The following is a 24,247-nucleotide window of genomic DNA, read 5'->3' on the forward strand; positions in this document are numbered from 1 at the left end:
CTGGTATTTGGAAGTGCACTGCTTCAAAGGGCTAACTCCACAAAGGAAGCTGTTAAATATGACTCTATCTAATAAATTCCAATCATACCTCTACCTGTACCCCAGCACTTTGAAGCTCAGCAACAACATCATCAAATGTCCCTTCCCTCCCTTCTCCCTTCTTTTGCTGGTGGTTAAGGATCCCTACAACTAAATATTCTCTGGGGTGACTTCTGCCCCCAAAATACCCTTTCAGCTGCCCATGCGGCCTTCTCCCAACCCCTTCCGACATCAACTCTCATCACCCTTCCTCACTTTTAAGATGTCTTCACCAAGGACGTGAACGGATGTCATACAGAATCAAGTGGGCTTTACTACTAGATTAGGAGCCAAGCTTTGACCACAGCAAAGGACCCATTCCCAAGGCATCCTTGCCAACACAGACACTGCTGCAGAGCTGCAGCAGTCACTGTGGAGCCCCAGGCCCACGGCCATGGTGACCAAGGCCACCACCGTGTGCTCCCAGCACACAACCGGCCAGGGCACAACTAGGGACTTGGACCCCTGCTTTTCAGTTCCAGCCCAGCAGGGGTGTCCGATGCTTTAGGCCTGTCCTGTTGTAATAATTCTGAAAATTCATGGTATGTTTCAAATTCAAACTACTTTAATGCAATCCAGTAATTAACTATAGCACAAGCAAAAATGACAATGGCAGAATCAAGATTAGTTTAGAATTCAGCAAATTGGTGTAGCACCTTCTAGTCTTTGCCTCATATTTCAATTCATATCCCAGCTTTAAATATAGTATGTATTAAATATGATGTGAAGTCATATTTTAACACCTTCCAACTGTGAGAGTTTTGCAATTCTAATCGAAAACGCATCATAAATTAATCTGAGGTGACTCGTCTTTTCCAAATGTCTGAAAGTGTGATTATTTAAGATGGAAAAGACTTTTTTTCCATTCCAGAGACTTTTTTCTTCCTTTCCTTCTAGATGCTACCTCACAACTGTCCCTCTAAGACACTGGCCTTTTAATGAGAAGCTAAACCTTTATTATTCCTAACAAAGTCATTTCTGCCAACTTACTCAGGATTCACATGTGGTTTTTATTATGGTTCAGAACTAGAAAGTCTTCCAAAAGCCTCCTATGCTCCGAGGTCAGGCTTTAGGAAGGTGACTGGATCACAGTGGTGTTATCCTCATCAATGGATTAAGCCAGCAAAGCATTGGGAGCTGAATGTGCTCTTAGAAGGCAGAAACTGGTCAGAAGATGTGGGCCCCTGGGAGTGTGGCCTGGGAGTATGTGTGTCCACTCTGGCTGCCCCCTTCGCTCTTGCTTGCTGGCTTCCCCCAAGACCCCTCTGTCATACTCTTCCTGCCTTACAGCCAGCCATGCACTGAAAAGATGAGTCAAATACACCTCTCCTCTCAGTCATGGGAGTTGAGCACTGTGTGCAGTATGAGGAAAGTACCTTGTAAGATGGTGCTGGTCTTTAGACATGGAGAGAACCACATACTGTAGGGCCCTCTTGTTCAGAGACATCTCAAATGCCCAGCCCTCAGTAACACCTACTGGATGAGTCAAAGTTAATGTGAGATGTGTCTCTGTTGTTACCAATACATTTTCTCTCAGGGCCTCTCTGGAGGTCATTATGGCTGGCACTTTGGACAACAAAAGCTCCTCCTGGCCATCCTTGTCTTATAGAAGGAGGGTCTCTTCTACCCCCAGCTGCACCTCAGTATTCACATTCTGAAATGTTCCACTAGTATCCACTTTGTGTGTGTGTGTGTGTGGGGGCTCATCCTGCCCTGTGGCTGGGGCTGGTGAGGCATGTGGTACCAGGGATCGAACTGTGGTTCCTGTGCTTGCCTAAGCAGGTGCTTTAGGCTGCTGAGCTATCTCACTGGCCTAGTATCCACATTTTTAAGGTTAAAAAGCAAGATGGTGGATGTAACCAAGCCTGGGCCTTGGCTCCTTGTTTGGCATACAGGAAGGAGAAAGCTTCTGCATTGAAGAGGCACTGAGCAGTTAAGTAAGTAGCTTAAAGACACAGAGCTACAAACCTGTAGAGCTGTCATCCAGCTCCCTCCAGAGCCCAAGTTCTTTACCCATTATATCATGAATATGCTAACAGAGTTGCTAAAAGGAAGGGGAGCTCTTGCCAAATTGGCTTGCTCTTCAGATGCACAAAGTGGGTTTTTTCTAAACCTAACTTTCTTGCACATAACCTGCACATCTAGCATGGAGCTGGCAGAGAGAGAACAGAGCTCTCTCAGGTTTCAGCCCAAGCTGAAGAAGCACAGCGTTGGGGCCTTAGACCCATCTGTCAGAAGCACTGTCGCACCCTTGTCCATCTCAGTGGAAGTGAAGTGGGGACCAGACATCACTTAGGGGACGGACTGTGGAGTAATCAGAGTACTTCTATGTGGTGTTCCAGGGCACCCCAGAGACTGGGAGTTGTCAGCCCTTCTGGCCCATTTGTGGAACCCCAGTGGTCATCTCCGAGAGGGCTCAGGGACACAGGGGCCACCTGAATGTTCTCTTGGAAAATAAGGAGCCCAGCGAAGGGCGGGAGCTGCCTCTGCAGAGGTAAGGCATGAGCAGAACTAATCATCTCTGAGCAAGGGCAGCACATCACTGCGCAGGGAGACACCCCTGGATTGACTGTGGTTCCAAGGAGCAACCACTGCCTTGCAGGGTACCCCTCCTGAATTCAGTGACCTCAGATGATGACTTTTTCATCTCACACAGTTACTATTGTTTAAAAATTCTGGAAGGGAGTAGCTGTTTGGTTTGAGGACTCACAAGTTGTTGAAGTGAGACAGAGGTTAAAATAGCCAAAGGTCAGCCACCTCATGCATCTCTCTGTGACCTCCTTGGTCCAACATCATAAAAGCCGGGCCAGTTTCTAGGAATGGTGACATGGGCCCTATCTCTCAAGGAGAGACATGACAAAAAATCTGTGGCCATGCTTTAACACTGTCACACTTAGGTTGAGAGAAGTCAGAAGTCACAGGACTATAGACAGAGAGGAGCCTGTACAAAGAAGGAAGTTACAGTCTCTTTTCCCCCAAATAGTGTACTTCCACGAGGGAAGCAAGCAGGCACTGGCAGATCAAAGTGAGTTTGAGGGAAAAATCCATGAAAAATTTCCGAGCCATGTGGGAAAGGTAGCTGAAAAATCAGCTAGTAAGAGCAGAGCATCCATCCTTGGAGATTTCCTTCAGATGTAAAGTGACCCAAATTGGAGGCCGACTGACCTCCTCAAGAAAAAGCAAAACCAGAGTCAGGTTCCTTTCATCTGGAAGAATAACTGTAACCTTGGTCACACTCTGAAAACAGGATAAAAGCTTGGTTCTCCTGGGGTCAGAAGAGCTTTATGACAAAGGAGCCCATAAAGGAAGAAACCAATAACACAAAGCCTCTTTAGTTTGACACGGGGTCAGGGGGAGGACAGCCAATACCAGACGTACCCTTGGCACCTACGCCAACTTCCTCCTGTTGGTGCTGCGGAGTGTTCGGCTCTGTGAGAGCACTCGAAAGCAAAGCACACACCAAGTGTTCTCTCTCAGGCTGTGTAAATTAATGACACTCAAGGCAGTGCCAGTTCCTCTAAATGTCTGTTGCCTGTTATTGACATAAAGTAACCTTGTAACTGTTGGCTCAGTTCAAAAACATTTGTCACAGAGACTGGAGCTAATTAATTTCCGGTATCTATCCCTTCTCCCTTTCTGCTTTTTCATAGTATCAGTTCCTAAGCTCAGGCTTGGCAGAGAAGAACCCACTGTAAGAAAGAGAATATTTCCAGCCTCCCTTGCAGCTAGATGTGGTCATGTGATTAAGTTCAAGCCACCAAACCATAAGCAGAAGTGACACGTATAACTTCTGGGGCACCTCCTTCAAGATGGAGCTGCCCAAACCATCCTAGTCTTGCCCTTTTTCCTTTCTTTGTGTGGTCTGGAAAATGACTAATACTGGAAAAGCTCTGAGAACTCTGATGAGGGCACAACTCCCTGTTGGCCTAGATGGCTCAATATGAGGTATGCCATGTGAAAACATGTTTAACTTAACGCACTAATCTATGCTATAACCTTCATCTTATGCTACCCAATGTATGATGAGGTCCCTTTCTTACAGCAGCTAAATCCATATGCTAATACTGAGCCCTTGTACTAGCCTACAATTAAGTCTTTCCAATTAAGACACTAATGTTAGAATCACAGAAGCCTTAGAAATCATACCTACATATGCTCCAAAGGATTTGCACAAATCTGCCTTTTCTGAACCTTTGTTCCATCTTCCTAATCCCTCCTATGCGCCTGAAGTATGGAGCATACAAAGTCTGCCAAAAAAATGTATACACTCTTCAGGAAAAGAAAAAATTGTATAAATATTTTAATACTAAATTTATTGAAACATCATGGAAATCCTAACATTCATGTGGACAAAACAGTCAATTTATCAAATGTCAGTGTCTGGTGTGTATTAAACTATTTATACAGGCTTTTCCTAAAGTGTGGATACATTCTTTTTTAGCAGACTTTGTACATTTTCTGCGATTCCATGAATACTCGACATGGACTACTTCATAACAGCTTGCAATATATACTCAAGTCAGCTCAAGTGAAAGAAAAGGTTTCTTCTAGAACACAGAGGCCTTACTGAAAAGCAGAGGTGGTAGGTATTTTAGTTCATAGTATGAAGAGGTTTCAGTCCATAGTCAGCTAGCTCCAAAGCAGGGTGGCATAGCACAGGGGTGTGTGTAGTGGATTGACAACTGGTGGGCAACTTGTAACACCCAGCTGAACTGAGTCAGCATGGTGCCAGGTGTGGGAGGCCCGCCTGAGGATGGCTGCCAGCAGCAGAACTGGAGAAGAAGGGAGGCTGTTGGAATCTGTTGGAAAAGATATTAGGAACTATTGGTTCTCTTGGAGGAGCCTGTCCTACTGGCTTTGCTGATGAACTTGGCTGCTCTTACTGTCACAGGAGCTTGTGAACTTGCTGTGACTTAGAATGGCTATGGTTCACTTTGGGCGAGCCCTGGTTCTCATCTTGAGCATCACTTCCTGGCTCCAGAGGGGAAGATGGTGCACAGCTCCGTCTCCTGGAGAAGCTTGTCACATTGGCTTTCCTGGTGGGAACTCAATGTTCCTCCTCATTGGAGGAGCTCGGGACCTCACTGTTCCTGAAGATGACTGTGGTACTTTTCAGGGAGCTCTGGTTCTTTCTTTGAGCGCTGCTTCCAGGATCTAGTGCAGATCCCACAGCCTGGCACAGGCTTTCCAGTTTCTACTACTGACCATTGGACCTTTCCAGTGCAGATCTGTGAAACAGGCCTGTCTGAGACACTGTCATGGGCTCTAGGCCTCCAGTTGATCTTGTGGATTGTTCTGAGCCTAGATCATCAACTGAACTCATGCAGGACATTATTGTGGGATCCAGGGCCTCAGCTGGATTCTTTGGTCTTTAGTGTATGGAAAGATTTCCTATACTATCCTTCTTCCTATATATGATTCTTTGGGTGACTATTATAAATAATCTTATAAAATGTGTGTCCTATATTGGATTGTTCCCCTTGCAAAACCCAAACTTGACAGCATGGCAGAGGAGAGACAGTCCATGGCAGGGCACACAGGAGGCAGGAAGCAGTGAGCCTGTCTTCTTCCTGTCCTTTTATGTTCTGTCCAGGCTGCAAGCCTATGGTTAGTGCCACCTAGCCCAAAGTGGGGCTTCCCGCTTCAATCAGTTCACTCAGCCACACCCAGACCTACGCTAATCCAGTTAGGAAGTTAAACTAGTTATCACACAACCTTAATCCATATTCACACACCTTAGATAAGCATGTCTGAAAATCTTCACCTATGAGCTCATGAGCTTTTGGGGGGACATTTAGATCCAAACCATAACAGTAGGCCTCCTGGAAATTAGGGCTGGGTCTTATGAAGCCATTCAGAACCAAATCAAATCAAACACACTGTCTCCATCTCTCTCATGTGAGAGGACAGGCTGAGCCGCAGCCCTTCAGACAACACTCCCTCTATATGCGTCAGCACTGTCTACCATGAATTCTGCATTCTCCAACTGTGGCTTCCACATGGCTGGGTTCTAAACTTTGCTCAAGGATTTGCACAGCCTACAACCTGTGTGCCTTTGTTTAAGAGAAACACTCTCATTTGCTGCTGGTCAGCCGAAGAACTGACTGGACCAAGGAGGCCTGGTATCCACCCTTTATTTGGTCGTCAGTGGTTGAAGTTGTGGGGAGTCATCCTGAAGAACAGAGAGCTACCCCTTCCAAAGGTCATGAGTGGAAAACATGGCTTGGAACCTCCTGAGGATGTGACAGTTAATACAACACAGCTAATGTATCCTGACACCCAGGATGTATAAGGAATTCATGTATACCTTTTTGTATGTGTGTGTGTGTGGTTTTGGGGATTGAACTCAGGACCCTGTGCTTGGCAGGCAAGTGCTTATTCTACTGAGCTATCTCCCAGCCCCCATGTATACCTTTGAATACAGCCTTTGTTTGACGTTTCTTGAGTTTGTAGTGGTCAAAAGGGTGACTAGGTGGTCTTCTCTTACAACTTACAAATGAGCTATCAGAGAACTGAGCAGTCTTTAGGCATTCTCTGGACTTCTCAGCATCTCCCAAGGTGCTCTACTAAAAAGCCTTCCATAAAAGCTGGGCTGTCAGCAGCACATGGATTAAGAAGGGCACAAGAAGAGCTCAACGAATAGAATTCATGGAAGAACAACCTGGATAAGTGGTATTCTGTAGCATCCTACAAGAGGAACCAAAGAGTGACCAGACTGAGAGTCTGCTGGGTTTCTAGAGAGAAACGAAGAGGAAATAGGACACAGCTGCATGGGGCCTTGTAGGGTGTAGAAGACTATCATGTCTTTTTTCCTGATCTTCCTCTAGCTCTCACTGGTGCATGCAGGGGGGGCCCTGGTCAGCCAGCCTCACGCAACCAGCAGCGTGACATCTTCCCGCCTCCACCTGCACATGCGCACACTCTGCTCTAGTCACACAGCAGCTCTGCTTCTGGAAACACTATTCCCTCTGCGTAAGTGCTCAGACTTTCCCTGCACCTGAGCTCATTTTTATTTGTCCTCAATGACTGGGCAGCAACTCCATTTCTCTGAGGCTTTGCTGTATGCCCCAGGGAAATGCTGTCATTCCGTGCCAGCCCCCTGCTCCCAAGGTATGCTGCTCCTCTGTGGCTCTACTACAGCATCCATCACACTGCTGAGTAATTATCAGTGGGAGAGCATGTTCCTCCCTTGCAAGACTGAGCAACTTTAGTCTAATCTGGCCGTTCTGCTGCCAGTACCTGGGGGGAGCTAGGCGAAACCAGACACCCTGCAAATGGTGTGGACACGAATGACTAGGAGTAGTCAGGAGGAAAAGCAGTCAGTCCCTGAGTGGGTAAAGGCTGCAGCAGAATAAAGTAAATGCAAGACAGCAGCTCCAGGCTCTAAAAATTCACAGAGCAGACTTGGAAAGAGACAGCAAACTCTATACCTGGTCCCACTGCCAGGAAACATGGTCCTTCTGCCTTGGAAAGGTGTCCAGGCTGGATTCGGCACTCACCCAGGAGAGGCACAGACCAGAAGAGGGAAAAGAAAGGTGACTGACACAAGACAGGAACAGGAGAAGCTATTAAAAAAAAAAAAATAAAAAAAGCTCTGCCGATTATGAAGGTGGTTAGGAGACCGGGAAGCAATGACTGCTGTGACTGGAGAATCACTCTGACTTCCTTCTAATGAGGGGTGTTTCTGAGTCTGCACCCGCCTGCTGCAGTGGTTAAAGAAAAGGAAGCTTCAGGATGCAAACACTCCATTACTAAGAACACCCCCCCCCCCCCCCGGGTACAGAGAGGCAGCAATCAACCTCTCCCAAGCTCCTTCTGTTCCTTCCAATGGTGTCAGCAGTTTTGTCATTCCCAGCCCAGCTGGGCTTTCAAATTCTTAAATTAAAAGCAGAAAAAAGGCTTCTCCGTCCCTCCCATTAAATGGACCCCCAGTAGTTTTACTCTAAGTACAGCCAAATGAATTCTTTCAGGGGACATTCTTTCCTGTGGCCCCTCTCCCAGAGGCCTCCAGCTCCAGCAGGTGTCTGCAGGTCTCCTGGTAAATATGAACCACCCATCAAATTCAAGGTTGTGACTTTTTATGATTCCCTCAACTCAACTGTTTTCCCCCCTAAAGTTCTTTTCAATCTGCACTGGAAAAACCAAAGTAGAAACTAGCACTTCTCTCATTTCACAGCCTCCATGACTTTTCTAGAAATTATCTTTAGCTGCTCAGTCGCTTGGATCTGTTTGGCAACAGAAAGCAAAGGTCTCTTCCAAAAGCATAAGCTCTTTTTATTCTCAATTATGCAGGCTAGTGGGGGGCTTAGAGCAGCAAAGCAAAAAGCAAGCACAATTGGAAAATAATTCAGCAGATCCTCCTGCTCTACAAAATTAGTGTCCCCATGGTGACACGGATGGGCTATTTCCATCTCTTGCTGCCCTCTTCTGGCTCATTATCGATTCTTTGGCAATTCCAGTCCCTGACACCTCCTGAAGCTTCGCCTCAAGCTACTGCCAGCTCACTGCCTTCTTGTGCCTTGCGTGGGACCTCCCACTGTCCACAGGACAAAGGTACAAGTCCGTCATTGGTTTCCCAGGCCACCGCAGATGGCCCACTGTGAACCACTCCAGCACTCCGTGGGCGACCCCTTCCCATCAACAATGAAGCTTCTCTCTTTGGCCAAGCTCCACTCAGCCCCTTCTGAACTCTTCTCTACTGGGTCAGGACACTGAGGTCCTGTGTTGCTCTCTGAAATGTCCAATTCTAGCAAGACTCGTGCTAAGCCAACTTAGCATGAACTCCCAGTGCTCCACCATCTCACCAGTGACTTCTGGTCACCTTGGCCTCCTTCAGAATGAAGCCTGGTAGGCAGGTTTGGCCAGGCTCTCTTGAAGCCCTGACACTTCTTTATTCATTTGCTTCTACTGACTCCAAGCCTGCTCCTTGATTATAAATTCCCTTGGTTTTTTTTTTTTTAAATTGTATTTTAATCAGGCCCAGTTCTATACAGTTGCCTTAGTAGATCCTCAGCTTCTGTAGCTGTGGATTCCATAAAATGCAGATTAAAAATCTTCCAGGCCTGGGGAGATAGCTCAGCGGTCTAAGCACCTGCTTGGCAAGCACAGGGACCCAGAATCAATCCCCAGTACCGTATGTCATGCTGGCCCTGGAACCGTGGGAACACCATGCCAGCTACAAAAAGCAGACATGGTGGTGCACACCTGTAATCCCAGCCTTGGGGAGGCTGACACAGGAGGATCACTGAGAGTCTGCGCTGTGTTGTGGCACTGCACTGTCTTATCCAATAGACTTGAACACCTGGGAATTTTTGTAGTCCTGGGAGGTTCTGAAACCAACAGAATCTGAGAAGAGGTGACCACCCTAAGGTCTCTTCTGTCCGGCTGCAGCAGCTTTTCTAGGTAAAACTTGGTTTCACTGCTTGCCTTCCTCCAGTTCTGGACTCCCTGTGTGTGGCTGTTGCTCCCCCAGCGTACCTGCCACTTCTCATTCCCAAGCTGCTCACCTGCCATCTCCTAGGTCCTGCTCCCCTTGGTCCTCTCACTTGTCCTGCTAAGTCCTCCCCATCCTTCCAGATCCAAGTGCAGCATTACGTTGTCAAGAAGACCTTGACACCCTGCAGATGCCCTGCTGCCCCCTTCCAGAGCATCCTGCCTCTGCTTTGTGACATACTGCCCACCCAATGACCCAAGTACTAACGCTTGTCTATTCCCACGGAGCTCAAGTTCCCTCAGCCCAGGGACGGCACCTGTCCTGTTTCCTACCATCACTCTCCGGTTCTATGATGCCCATTCTGCCACATTTTAACATCTGAAATTAAGATGCATCTGAGAATCAATAGTGCGTTCTAACTTCATGGTCAGAATTTTTTCTTTCTCAATGAAACATTAAAAAAAAACAACCACTGGATCTTATACTCAGCAACTTTTTCTTTTAACTCTTAAAAAATCATTTTATGGATCTTTTGCCATACTCAATTTATTCAAATGACATCCATTTGAAGTAGTAAGGTCACAGCTAGAAAACACGTCAACCTGAAACAAATCTATTTACAAAATCCTCAGTAGCATCTAAAGATCTAACAAAATTTGGAGAATTTGATATGCTCGTGTCCCTTGGAAATAGTGCCTGCAAATAGTAGCAATTAGTAAATATTAAGTAAACATAATCACACTCCTGGGGATAAAATATCAGTCAGTTAGGCTGTACAACAAATACACCCTGAGATGTCAGCAAAATTATCTTGCTTTCTCTTGGTTTGAACATTGCAATCACCCTGTTGACCTTGCTACGGGCTGACCTGGCACCATGCAATAGGTTCCCGGCTGTTCATATGCCACCACATTTTGCTGGGATTAGTGGTTCCTCAGGGTGACTTCATGACAGATAACTGACATGCAAGTGACCAGGCCCCTGGGTACAAGCACATTTTATCCACTGATCTCATTCTGCCTGGCCATATTCCACTGGGTAAAGCAAGTCCGGAGTTCACAGGGCAGGGCCATGTCCTCTGGCCACTCTGTCAGGCAATGGGGTGAAGGAGAGTGTGGCAAACTAGGAATGAGAATGTGAATTTTGAGCTGGAGAAAGAACGCAATACAACAAGGGGCCAAGTCTCCAACATGCACCACAGGGCCGAGCGAATGGAAGGCACCCTACCACTGTCCTGTTTCCTACCCACTGACAAAGTACCCAGCTTGAGGACAGTATGTACTCATGTACACACACACACACACACACACACACACACACACACACACACAGCTAAAAGGACAAAGCTGTTAGCTTCTGGGGATGTGCCAAACCTCACAGCCACCCTTCCAAATCCTCCTAAAGCTTTATCACTAGGACACAGCAAGTGAGATAAAGACACCGGAGCCAGTTGACAAAACCCTTCTTGAGAAGAGCTCCGCTACTAGCATCCCTTGGGAGGCAGGATGCTGGCCCACACACCATTCTTTTGAACTACAGGGAACCTTGAGCACAAAGAGGGAGGAAGTACCAGCTTTCACACTCCATCCTTGAGCCCCAGCACCAAGGGCTCAGCCAATCTCTAGGGGTGCCAGGCCAGGGCATCAGATGCCCAAGTTGAGGGCGATATTTATACAAAAAGAGCATCTGTTATGGCTTAGATCTACAGCGACCCTCCAAAGTCTCATGTGCTCAGAGACATGGCTCCTGAAAGGGGATTCGCTCATCGGGCTCTATGCTCACCAGCAGATCAAGTCCAGCAACTGTGCAGCTGGGAAGTGGGGCCTGCGGGCACAGGGACATGACCGGAAGGCCACATTCTTGTCTTCTGCTTTTCTGCTCTCCCTGCTTCCCGGCTGCCAGAAGAGGAACATCATTCTTTCACCATGCTCTTCCATCATCCTCTCTTTGCCTAGGAGTCAGCTGACCGGCAAACGAACCCTCTGAAATCATGAGCCAAACAAAACTTTCCTCCTTCAAATTCTACACATCAGTACACTGTCTCGGAGACAAAAAAGTGACTAATACAGCATCCAGCCATACTTCAGACGACTCGCCCGCTGGCCTCCACTGGCGACAGCAGGGGACCAGCAAGACAGAAATGGAGGCGGAAGCGCACGAGCCTACATCATATGGTCAGTGGGGACAGCACGTGGGTATGGAAGGCACAAAGCTGCAATTCTAAAGAGGTCTGCTCCAACTTAACGCCTGCTGAGCTCCATATGTATGCATCCAACTTCTTATATGAACTTTATATTTTCATAGTGGAATAAGAAGAGGCAGAATTTAGAAACACAAACTCCAACCAGCCTATAAGCAAGTACCCTGAAGGGCAAGCAATAACATACCTCAGCAAAACTCTCACATAACAGGCTCAGAAGAGGGCACTGCCCAAGCCATCAGGCCTGAGATCTGCCAGCCCTTTCACTAAATATCTCTGGGTACCTGGAGATACCATAATGAACACCATAAGTGACGGCAACACACATACATCAACACGTCAGAAACTACGTAAGATATAATATTTATATAAAAATGGCCTCAATCCCTGCAGTTTAGTATTTATCTCTGGCTATGCTTTGGCATATGTTCTAGTTTATAAAAAATCTGTGTGACGGTTTGCAATACTCAGAAGTCTGGAAATTCCTGGGCAAGTGGCAAGATTAAAAGGCTCTTGAGGTCAATGTAAAACAGCGGCTCTCAGACCTCAACGTGTAGCAGAATCCCCTGGTGTTTGTTAAATAAAACATAGAAGGTTGGGCCCAGCCCTGTGGTTGACCCAGTAGGTCTGGCCTGGGCCTCTAGCAGTTGTATCTCCAAAAAGTTCCTGAGTACTGCTGCTCTTGCTGGGTGAAGATCGCACTGTGAGAACCACTGGTCAAGAGAAGACCCAGGAAGGACATGGTTCAGCAAGGACAATCTGAAACTTCGCTTCTACCAAGACTCACCTCCCTTAGCTGTCTGCTACATGAACTTGGGCAGTCTACTCCCCTACACATGCTGCCTTTTCTGTAGTCCTCCAACACATAGATAAGGATCGATCCTAGCACTCGCTTCGTGGCCAGCTCTCACCAGTACCTGCAGGCCCGTTTGTTGATTCATTCTTTTCTTTTTGTACAGATAATGGAACCCAGTGTTTTCATACTGCACAACATCCCATTTCCCTGGCGACAGGATCTTCCTAAGTCACTCTGGGCTTGTGTGTGTAATACTCCTGCCTTGGCATTTGAGAATGCTGGGATATTTGGGAATGCTGGATTACAGATGTGCACCACCACATGTGGCGCATTCCTTCACTTTTTTTTTTGTGGCTAGCTCAGCCCACCCTGGGGCGGGGCTGGCATGGTATGTGGGGCTGGGGTTGAACCATGGTCCCTGAGCACTTGCCTAAGCAGGTGCTTTAGACCGCTGAGCTATCTCGCCAGACCTCATTCACTTTTAATAACATAACAAACACCAAGTTAAACAGAAGCCTGGACCTTGAAAATAATGTACACTTACCTCCACAGGACCTGTCCCATGCATCCTGCCTCCCAACATATAAGTAACCAGCTAACCATCATTTCCTGTGTTTATAGCTTTATCAAACCCACAAACCATGGCATGGGCACAGAGCAGAATACTAACAGTCAAAACAAATGACAAATGACCAACAAAGATATTGCTGAGTCACAGTCATAGATGATTATTAAAGGAAAGAAGTACAGATTACATACCTATAATACCAGTGTATAACATTAAAAATACACACTCTTTAGGATGCCTTAAAATAGGCACCCATTTGAAAACTTTCGTACTTATTCCAGAATAGTGAACAAAGAAAGGTACCAAGTCAGACTTACTGGGGACGACTCCAACCCACGTGTCCTCCCCCTGCTCCCTAACATAGCCCACCCTCCCATCCCCTGGCTTCCGTAAAGCAGAGCTGAGATTAAGAGCTTGAGAGGTGCAGGCAATCCATACAAGAGGACACAGGCAGGAAACAAACATAAGGGGGAAACGTTAATTCTGCTCATACCCAGAGAGACAGAAATCACTCCTGACCACTAAGTTGGCAAAAACAAAAGAAAAAAAGAGTGACACTGAGCATGGTAAAAATGACAGGGACAGATGATGCCAGCAGAAAGGCACACTTAAAAGTAATTCCGTCTTTATACAGCTGAATGGTGACATGTAGCCAGGACTGGAGCAGGCATCCTCTTCTGCAGAATTTATCCCAAAGAAGTAATTTAATACAGAGAAGTGACTTGGATGTCCCCCAACACTACAATGTCTTAGAAAAACCATTGGGGAGCAACAGGACAGTGTGAGACACAGCTGGGACCCGCTGCAATTTTGAAAAGGAAACACACATCTGACACTTAATATATGAAGAATACCAAAGACACCATACGCCTATGACCATGCAACAAGGGCTACAAGGTCCAGTGCAGGAAGCACACAGCTGCTGTGCTCCGCAGAGGCTGTGGGCGTTGTGTCTTCCGGCCCCCGTGTTCTCTGTAGGGTTGCAAGTGCATTTTAGAGCTTGCCGGGCTCCTACCTTGAGAACTCTCGCAGCCCTCCTCATCACTGTTGTCCTGGCAGTTATTCTGCCCATCACAGAGGAAGCTCTTATCGATGCACAGGCCGTTCCTGCAGTGGTAGCGGGCGGTGGAGCAGAGCAGGGGGTTTGCAGCTGTGAATGGGAAACAGAGCAGGTCACCAGAGCAGCAATGCACCCCCAGCCGGTGCACAGAGCCTCTCCCAGCAGGTGTGTGTCCTGCTCAGGAAGCACTATCTCGTCCTCTTAGATGCACCCTGAGCCCGTCCTGGGAGGCGAGCCAGCCAACGACCAAGACAGGATAGGGCCGACTCTGCCTCCTGTGCAGCGCCTCTTCTCCCAGATGGCCATGGCAGCACCTGCAATCCCAACTGCATGGCCGGCCATGAATGCCTCACCCCACACAGTCACTCCTGGGTCTGGTCTGTAGCCTCCAGTGAGTCTGGGGCAGAATCCGAATCTTAGGCACTCTTTTGCTGGAGGGTGCAGGAGACACACAGAGACACAAAGCAATACTGGAAGTAGACCTTAGCAGAGCATGAGCCTCTGCTGCCCAGGAAGGGATCAGAAGGTCAAGCCTGAATGCTATGTAGGATCCTTGGGTTTCCCTGCCTATAGACCAGCTTGCTATTTCTTCAATTATTCTTTTTCAAAAGTTTCTTTTCACAGTACTAAAGATCGAACCCAGGGCTCTGTACACACCAATTGAGTCCTCTACCACTGAGCTGCACCTCTGTCCCTTTTTATTTTTTGAAACAGGATCTTGCTAAATTGCTAAGTTGCCTAGGCTGATCTTGAACTTGTGAACCTCCTGCCTTAGACTCTCAAATAGCTAGGATTATGGATGTGTGCCACTGTACCCAGCTTCCAATTCTTCTTTATGACTTAACTGATGTCAACTGAGTGGTCTCAATTCCTTCTCAACTATCAAAAAGTCCCAGGAACCCAGTGTTCACCAATTATTTACTGAGCACTTCCTCCACAAGGCTCTGTAGAACTCCTCCTTCTTTGGTCTTTCGGGGACTTTAAAAGAAAAAACAGATCTAGGTCTGCACTTAAAGACAAGGGTGGCAGCTGGCCAGAGTGAGGTCAACACGAAACTACTTTAACACACAGGCAGATCTGCAGACAAATAGCATCTCCACAGCACAGCTCACCTCCCTTCCTCGTTCCTCGAAGTACAAGGCAGACAAGGCTCATTCCAGGGCTCTGTTTTCAATCAATGAAGCAGCCAAGTAGAAATCACTCTAATCTCTGCTCTGCTATTTATTCACTGAGCCATCTTGGTCACATTATTTCATCTCTCTGAGCCTTGATTGTCTTTATCTTTGGGCAGGACCAGCTCCATAATTTGCAAGATATGGGGCCAAACTGAAAATGTGAGGTCTGCTGCTCAAAATTATTAAAAGCATGAAGAGGGCAAATGCAGACCATGGAGCCAGCCATGGCACCTGCCAGGCTAAGCACTGGCCCTTACGGCCTTGCCGGTGGCGAGCCCAGACACGGATCCTGCTCCTTATGACATTCATTTCGGCACCAAGTGAGCGGGGATGTGTAGCATGAAGAGACTGCAAGGGCAGAAACACCGCAAGGACCCCAGGATTGGGGGGCAGATTCACCTGTGTCAGCAGCACTGACTGGGATCGTTCCCAGAATATCAGGCCCTGATCCCTGGTGGTCTGGGGTTTATTTGGGATAAGCAAACAGGAAGTACAAAGGCAGGATGGCTTGTCCATCGGGGATTGGTTCTTATAATGTACATCACAGTGACCAGCTCTTTCTAAGAAACAAAAGAAACAGGAACTGTAACCGGAACTGTTGCCTGGGCAACTGACAAAGTGCAGGAGGCGGGGCATCTTCCTTTACAAGACCAGCACAGAGCAGATGTCAGGCCCAGCTCTGAGGAAAACTATGGAGTTCAGGCAGGGCCAAGTCAGCTCCAGTGTCTCCCGGTGACTGTCACTGTAAGGTGGCAGCTGTAATCTACCTACTTTCTAGGCCTCACTGAACCACTGCTGAGATGCTCAGAGACCCACTCTAAGGACCTGGTAAACCTCTTAAGGCCAAAATGGAGATGTAACAAAAAATACAGTTAACAATTAAATTTTTAAAATTGTATAAAAGACATATTGCTATTAGTCCTACTCAAAATGTTCCCCTTACTTTGAGCACACGGATTCTGTTGTTTTTGCCACCTTCTGAAGCAGTTCTGGAGTCCTCTTTCATGAGGGCCTTTGGTTGCACCACTGCGGCTGCCTTCAGTCCCTGAATTGATTCAAAACATTTACTGTTCATGGCCTTCGTGGCTCAAGGAAGAGCTATGGGGTGCACAGTACCAGATTTGGTGAAGAAGGTGGATGAAGACACAAAAGGTTTTTGTTTTTAATACCGGGGATCGAACTCAGCATGCTGTACTTGCCAGGCAGGCACTTATACTGCTGAGCTATCTCCCCAGCCCTACAAAAGGTTTTCATATAAGCCTCCTTTTCCACTGGATGGTCCTGGGCGGCAGCCAGTAGGTACAAGGTATATTTCTGATTACAACTTGTACTACCTAAGACACAAGAGGATTTTCAGAACTGCTTCAGAAAGTAGCAAGAATGATGGGGTAAGTTTATCTGAAGCAGGACAGAGTGTTTGAGGGGGGTTAGTTTTATTATAATAAATGTTTTCATTAAGGCACACACCACGCTCACTGTATTTTTTGATCTTACCTTGTGTGTATTTGGTAAGAGAGGCTAGCAGTATTGGTAACTAGAGGAAGGACAAGATTAGAGGCTCAGAGAGAAAGAGCTCCTCTTTAAGAGAATGACTACAGAATTTTAAAAACAACTATCTAATCTAGAAAGTTCAATATGAAAAGTTAGAGACCTGGAGGGATGAAGGAAGCCAGACCTCTCAGTTTAGAGGATAATGGAGCGGTGTAAAGTCAAACAACAGTAGTCTGTGCTGAAAATGGAAGATTTAATTACTTAAATCACTGTGGGCCAGAGAACGGCTCAACTTGATCAAGCTCAAACCAAAGTCTGACTTCAGCCAAAACCAAAAGGGGGAAACCCAAAACCACAGATCACATTTGGTTTCTGTCCAAGGCAGCCCTGCAAACCCATCTGCCCATTAGCATGTCGCCGCAGCTTCCCTGGGACTCTGTGGGTCACATCTACAGAGCCGAAGACTCAGTTACAATCAGCTCACTCAAAAGGACAGCAGCCCTGGAAAGACACTCTAATTGCTCCACGACGGGTGGTGGGAAGCTTATGTAAACACACTGGTGGGACGTGGTACTCAATCATCCCGCTGACTCCCTTTAGCGTCAGGCCCTTCAAACTCAGAGTTGGCCAAAGAAAAGAACCTCATTTGCATGGACATTTACATATGCATCCATACATACTATATGTGTCTATATTTTTACATGTATATTTCAAACCCAAGTCATGGACTGGTTCTAATGCCTATAACTGAATGGTCTCAGAGTCGGTACATACAAAGAACTCTTATAACTGCAATGCAAAAGACAACTCAATAGAAAAATGAGTAAAGGACACAATCAGGCAATTCATATAAGAACAAGAGCAAGTGATCAATAAAAATGTGAAGGAAAATGCGTACCATCACTGGTAAGGATGGGCACTTGCCGTGCATCAGGCTGACCACATCTAAGGTCTTAGATAAAGGTTGTAGGCAAGGACATGGAGGCAGGAGTTATGGACTATGAGCAGGACTCCACCCGCAGGAACCATCATGGAGACAAACTAAGTCCTATCTAGTAAGGTTTGAGGGGCACATAGCCTATAGCCCAGTAACTTCATTTTCAGCTATTGCAGACTCTAGAGAGACCCATGAATAAACAAAAATGCTTATAGCAGCCATTACTTACAAAACAGAGAAATTATAAACGTTCATCAATTAGAAAATAGGTACAATGTGTTATGCCATTATACTGGAGTACACTGGCAGGTTCCCACTTGTGGCCTGGGGCTTGGGAATGCCTGTCTTGTGGAGCCAGGGGACACCAAGTAAATTGTTGTGGGCTGCATATAAAATGTGACGCAGGAGGAGCCCAAGTTCGAGCCCAGCCCAGCTGAAGCATTTCCTTCCTTGGGGTCTAAAGGGGCTTGTGTCCTGCTTCCCACGGGTAAAGCAAGTTAGAAGGGAGAGGAGAGGCCGCTTACCACCCCGCAAAGTAGCATCAAGAAGTGAAAGCTGGCAACTATGGAAGGGAATAGAGGAGAATGAAAAAAAAAAAATAACAATAACAACAACAAAAGCAACTGCAAGAATTCCAAAAGCCTCAGATAGTTTCAACAGAGCCCACAAAATTCTAAAAAAGGAGCCAAAGACAACCCTGAACCACAGCTAGATCTGAAAAATTAATGTTCCTCAAACATGACCTTGAGGTGCTCCCCAAAAGCACAATGCTGATGAAGCCAAGAGGCAGAGACGCCAGTCCCAGATGGTTTGCAAAGGTGTCCACGTTCGGGTTAGTAACGGATTCCCCAAGACCCAGGCAGTCGAAGCTCGCCTACGTGCCCCCAGCGCCCACGCAGCCTGACTGCAGAGCTGACGGATCCAGGTCCTCCGAGGCCCAGTGGGGAGCTTCGGGCAGGTAGGTCTCAGGCTTGGGGACTTCTGGGGCCCACAGGGACTGGCCCAGGGCTTACACATAGCAACTCCTCCCCGAATAGCTCACAGACGGGCAGGAGACACTGCATTCTTAGGATGCTATGTTTGGGACCTTTCTGCAATATTTAGCGCGCTTCAAATGATTATGTTTTCTTTGTCCTTGCAAGGACTTGCAAGTCCCTGGAAAATGTGTCATTTTACTCAGTTAACTCCAGAGAGGAACACTGAATCTTGCAGTATTTGTTTCACTGGAGGTGGAGAAAAGTGTCTGTGGAGTTGACTTTACAAACCCAATTGTAGGCTCAAAAGCTCCTTGGGCATTATGACCCAAGAAACGCTAAGCTCTAATGGTCTATTTCTACAACCTGCTGTTTGCAGGAGACAGAACAGTCTCTCCCTGCCGGGGAAGGAGGTGGGAGCAAAGAGAACCGCTCAGTGGTTACCCTGGCGGCGTCTGCTTCAACCACATCTGACAGAATGGACCAAGGGACTACTGTGGTCACCCAAAAGCAACCGTGCAGCTCCAAGACGGGAAATGAGACAATCTGCCTTCAGGAAGACTAAGGAAGAGTGCCCTTTCATACACTGCCAGTCAGTGAAATATGCCCTTCTCCGATCTCAGAGGCTTCCTGACAGAATGCCAGCCGCCATCATCGCCTGCTCCTCATGTGTGGGGGCCAACACTCTGGCCCTGACTCATGGCCTCCTGGAGATTTTATCTCCCTGGCCCAAATTTCCCTGAAAACTGTGCAACTGGGACATGTGTGTTTGTATAGGGGTGGTATCAGGACCCCGTTTTCCAGATGGAGGCTACCCAGCCCCAGGAAGCCAGAGACCTGGTGGGCATAATGGCACGTGCCTATAACCCAAGCACTCATGGTGGGTGAGGCAGGGTGAGGGTGAGCTTGAGGCAACCAGGAAGAGCCACTCTCAAAGTAAGACATTTAAGAGTATTGAGCTTCTAGCTCAGGGCAAAGGCCCTGGGTTCAATTCCCAGCACCCAACGGGGAAGCTGGGAGAAAAAGCAAAACAAGGAGAAAAAAGAAAAAAGCCAGGGACTCTGAGCATGTTCCCTGCTAACAGTCCATCAGCCGCGAGCACTGCTTTCCCCGCCGCAGGTTTGACACTCCCTACCCGGTCAGTTCACAGGCCCCGCAGCGGCCCTCACCCAACCAAGACAGGACATGGCCTGAGTGCGGCTGTGTCTGTGGAAGGTGCAAGGGCCACCACTCTGGGCACATAGGCAGGAGGCACAGGCTGCTTCACCCTGCCCGTGCCTTCCCGATCTCTACAGACACTGAGGGTTTTCATCTGTGATATTACCCTAGAGTCATGCAGGCCCGCTGGCAGAACCCAGCCCTCTCAGCCATGGTCCTCTGCTTTCTCCTGCTCTGTCCATTTCCTCAGCATCGCTGTCTGCTGCAGCCCAGTGTGTCTTCTCCAGGACCCAAGTCCGCTCCACTGATCCAGCTACTGCCTGTCTGGGGTGGCTACCCTGGTCCCCTGCAGGCAGCAGGCACCTTCGCCTGGCCCTCATGAACTCTCGGCCTGAGCCTGCTCGCCTCAATCTCCGCATGTCTGATACCATGTCCTGCCCTCTGCACCTCCCTCTCCCTCCTGCTGTATCTCACTTCTACTAAAGGCACCACCATGTCCCAGCTCCCCACATACCAACGTCACTCACCCTGCCCTTGCTTAGGGCCAGCTCCCCTTGCTGGGTGCAAAATAGAGCCCCAAGATTGTGATTTCTCATCATGTGCCCTAGTGACAGCTCCACTGCACCTTGCTATCCTAATCAGGGTGAGGCTCTGAGTCCACCTGGCCTCAACTTTCAGCTCTACCATTTGCAAGTTCTGACACTGAGAAGATGATTTAACTCCTACAAGCCTCAATTTCCTCATCAGTAAAGTATGTGTGTATGTGTGTGTCAAAAGATTTTGCAAAAATTAAATAAGATGATGCATGCACAATAAAGAAAATAGTGCATGGTCCACAGTAGGTGCTCAGTTTCTGCTTTTAATAACAGTCATTGTTATGGCAGATAATATTAGTACAGTGGTTAGGAATTTGGGCTCTGAATTTACACTGCCTGACTGATACTGCAACTTCACCACTTACTCATTATGTGACTATGGCACATTACTTAACTGCCCCCGATCTGTTTCCTACTGTAACGTCTCAGTTACTTTCCTCATCACTAGACACGATACTCAACAGCAACAACTTCAAGGAAGGGAGCTTTACTATGTCTCACGGCTTAATCCACAGTTCGCCGGCTCCAAGGCAGGACAGCACGGTGGAAAGGCCTGTGTAGAGGACAGCTGCTCACAGCAGGGGGACCAGGAAACACAGTGAAGGATTAGCTGCTCATCTCACGGTAGACAGGAAGCAGAGAGGGGAAGGAGGGAGCCAGAGAAGGTGGCAAACCCCGTCAGGTCACACCCCCAGCGACCCACTTTTCCTACCTAAGAGCCCCTGGGGCTTTGTGGGAGCATCCAGGTATAAGCCAAAGCATGTGTGATGCAAGGGCACAATTTTCTCTACAATGAGGCCACCAGATAAAGCACATAGGAAGACATCCCACACAGTAAGCGCGCACTGTCAGCCAAAGGGTTCATGTGCCCCGGGCAGTGTGCACACAACACGCAGCCTGGCCTGGCCCCTCAGTCTGAAATGCCCCACAGGACTTCCAAGACTCCTATGCTGATTTACCCCAGCAGTCCTCACAGATGAGCCCAGTGGGAAATCATCTCTCCTATCACCGAGCCCACAGCACTCCCAACTGTCAACTGCACACTGCCATTATGGGTACACATGTATTTCTGGCTCTCCTACTTGAGGATGAGCTCAGGAGGCCAGAGTCCACACGTGACCCAGCCTACCTCCCCACGGTAACTTAAGAGGCTGGGGGAGAAGGTAAGAGTGGGGCTTCATGAACACCAAGAAGCCAAATGTGTGCCACAGGTACAACCTGCAAATGAGAGGACCAAGACATCTGTATGTCAGGGACACATCTTGACTGGTCAGGGGAGGAGAGGCTGCCCAAGTCTGCCCAACTTCCTCAACTCCCCCTTTGCCGGATCAGTTCCTGGATCCACTCACTCAACAATCATTCCTGGGCTGTGTCCTGCAAATAAAATGCTCTCTAAGCGCTGAGAATGAAACACTGCCCCATCCCCGGTAATCCACCGCTGAGTAGAGTGCCTCCGATCACCCTCCCAGAGCGCCACCTCTGAACACGTGTCATTTAGATGCAAACCATAACACCCTGAGAGCAAAATGAACAGAAAAATGGGAAAATACAAGGACGCAGGCCAAAGCTGAGCTCTTATTTGTTAAAGTGAACAAATCACCCAGTAAAACTATCCTCTTTCTTGTATTTATATCTTGTTACCATTTTATTATGGCGTATTTCAAACATATATAAAAATACACTGATTCAATGACTCTCGTATATTGATCACCTGGCGATAATAATTACCAACCCACTGACAATTTTCTCAGTCCCTGATGGCACTGGATTGAAGCACACCCCAGATATCATTTAATATAATCCCTACATACATCAATATATATATTCTTAAAAGATGTGGGCAATTAAAAAAAAAAACACACCACAGTACCATTCTCAAACTTGAGAAAATTAACAGCAATGTTTTAATTTTATTTTAGAATAAACAGGCTGGGGAAATAGCTCAGTAGAATAAGCACTTCCCTGGCAAGAGCAAGGGCCTGAGTTCAATCCCAGTTTGGAGAAAATAAAAATAATTTTAAAAACCAGAAGGAATACAGAATTTCAAAAAACAAGATGAGAGGAATTTAGCAATGGTTGCTCTATTGCAATAGTGTTGTCTTCAAAGCAGTTGTTCAGATTACCAGGTATAAGCACGTAAAATTGGTGAAAAAATTAAACATTAACTATTCCTCTCAATAAACCAATAGAAATCAGCAGTACAATTATCTTAGCTATCTTCGGTATGTATATGTGGATATATCTCTTTCTTCTTTTCTCCTTTCCTTCATACCAGTTGTTCTCTCCTTTTCAACAATTTCTTTCCCTTTTACAATATCTATTGTACCTAGCAGTAATGTTTTAATATTAAATATCCAACCACAATTCTAAATTGACCACTATCTTGATTTTTTTAAAGCAGCTGGTTTATTTAGAGTCAGGAGTCAACCAAGGTCTCTACAGCAATCCAGCTGGTTGATGAGCTCTTCATCCCTCCCAGCCTACAGGTTGCCCCTTCCTCTGGGTTTTCCCTTGCACTGCATTGATGGATAAAGCTGGGCCCAGAAGAATCTCCCGCCTTCTGGATCTGACAGCCGGCCTCCCCACAGGGTCACTGACATACTCCTCTCCTGCCGAATTTCCTGTAAACTAATGGTTAGATTCAGAGGCTTAGTCAGATTCAGCTGGGGTATTCTGGGCAGAACTACTTTGCAGTGGTGATACATGTTTCATACCAGAGGACAATGTTTTGTGCACTAAAACTGACTTATGGGAGGTTTCTACTGCAGGCCAGCGGCAGGCCCACGCCCGAGTCTGGCTCTCCTATTGTACGCTGCCTTACACACTTGGGTGTGATGCTTAGATTCTGAGAAGTAACAGGGGCAGCCCAATTAGAGAAGACTGAAATTCAAACTACTACCAAAATGATGGTGTCTATCAAATATTTTCCCCTCTCAGAGCCCCAGAAACTGGATGAACGAGACTGATGGAGAAGAGATAGGAACTCGGAAAACCACTCCATGAAGCTCTGGAACTTCCACACTGATCATCAAGGCAGGCTTGTGTGGACCGGGTCCTAAATGCACCAGGGGAGTTGAGAAGGAACTCCAGAAGGGACCACTAGAGGGCACAGAGCCAAACAGCACCACAAAACGGCTTCAAAGCTGTCATAACCACAGTCCACCCAGGGCAGGTGGAAATGTGTGGTCAACCCAACTGGGCCACTTGACTACTCAAACAAAAGTATAACCATTCTCCACAGGAGTTAACAACCGTAAGGGTCATACATAATAATTAAAATGCCCAGAGTAGAATCTAAAATTACTGGCTATATAAGGAATCAGAAAAATTGAAGCTCACATGGTGAAAAACAACCCACAAACACTAACACGGAGATTACACAGATATTACAATTACAGGACAAACTATCATCATTCACAGATAACATGAGCCCCAACGGAGAAGACCCCAAAATTCCCCCAAAGACATTCAGAATTTTAAAAAATAATCAGAATTTGTTATGTAGATATACCAACTCCCCATGATGAGTATAATAATTATGCACTGCCAACATACACCAATAGTAGTAAAAATTAAAAAAGAATTACATGACCAAGATTTTAAAGTAGAGTCCCAGCCCAGGCGCAGCGTGGGCCGGACCCTCTCCCAGCCCCTTGGGCCGCCCCCCACCACTCTGCAATGCCTCCGCCACCCCGCCCGCCGAGTAGGATTTTCTGCCGAGTTCCGGGAGCCCCCAGACCCAGTCCTAGCCCAGGTCCGGTGAGTGTGCGGAGAGTTTCCT

General features: G+C 47.2%; 1 protein-coding gene across 4 annotated transcripts in view; it reads right to left on the reverse strand.

Moving 5' to 3' along the window:
- The window catches only part of Ldlrad3 (low density lipoprotein receptor class A domain containing 3), a 215,182-nt gene that overhangs the window by 103,307 nt on the left and 87,628 nt on the right, over positions 1-24,247 (reverse strand). For all 4 annotated transcript variants that reach the window (XM_023710744.1, XM_023710742.1, XM_023710743.1 and 1 more), the window contains one exon: positions 14,091-14,225. In XM_023710744.1, coding sequence (XP_023566512.1) covers positions 14,091-14,225 — 135 coding nt within the window. The remainder of the gene's footprint in view (positions 1-14,090; positions 14,226-24,247) is intronic.

This window comes from Octodon degus, unplaced genomic scaffold (genome assembly GCF_000260255.1).
Source record: "Octodon degus isolate 3935 unplaced genomic scaffold, OctDeg1.0 scaffold00018, whole genome shotgun sequence".
Classification (NCBI taxonomy): Eukaryota; Metazoa; Chordata; class Mammalia; order Rodentia; family Octodontidae; genus Octodon; species Octodon degus.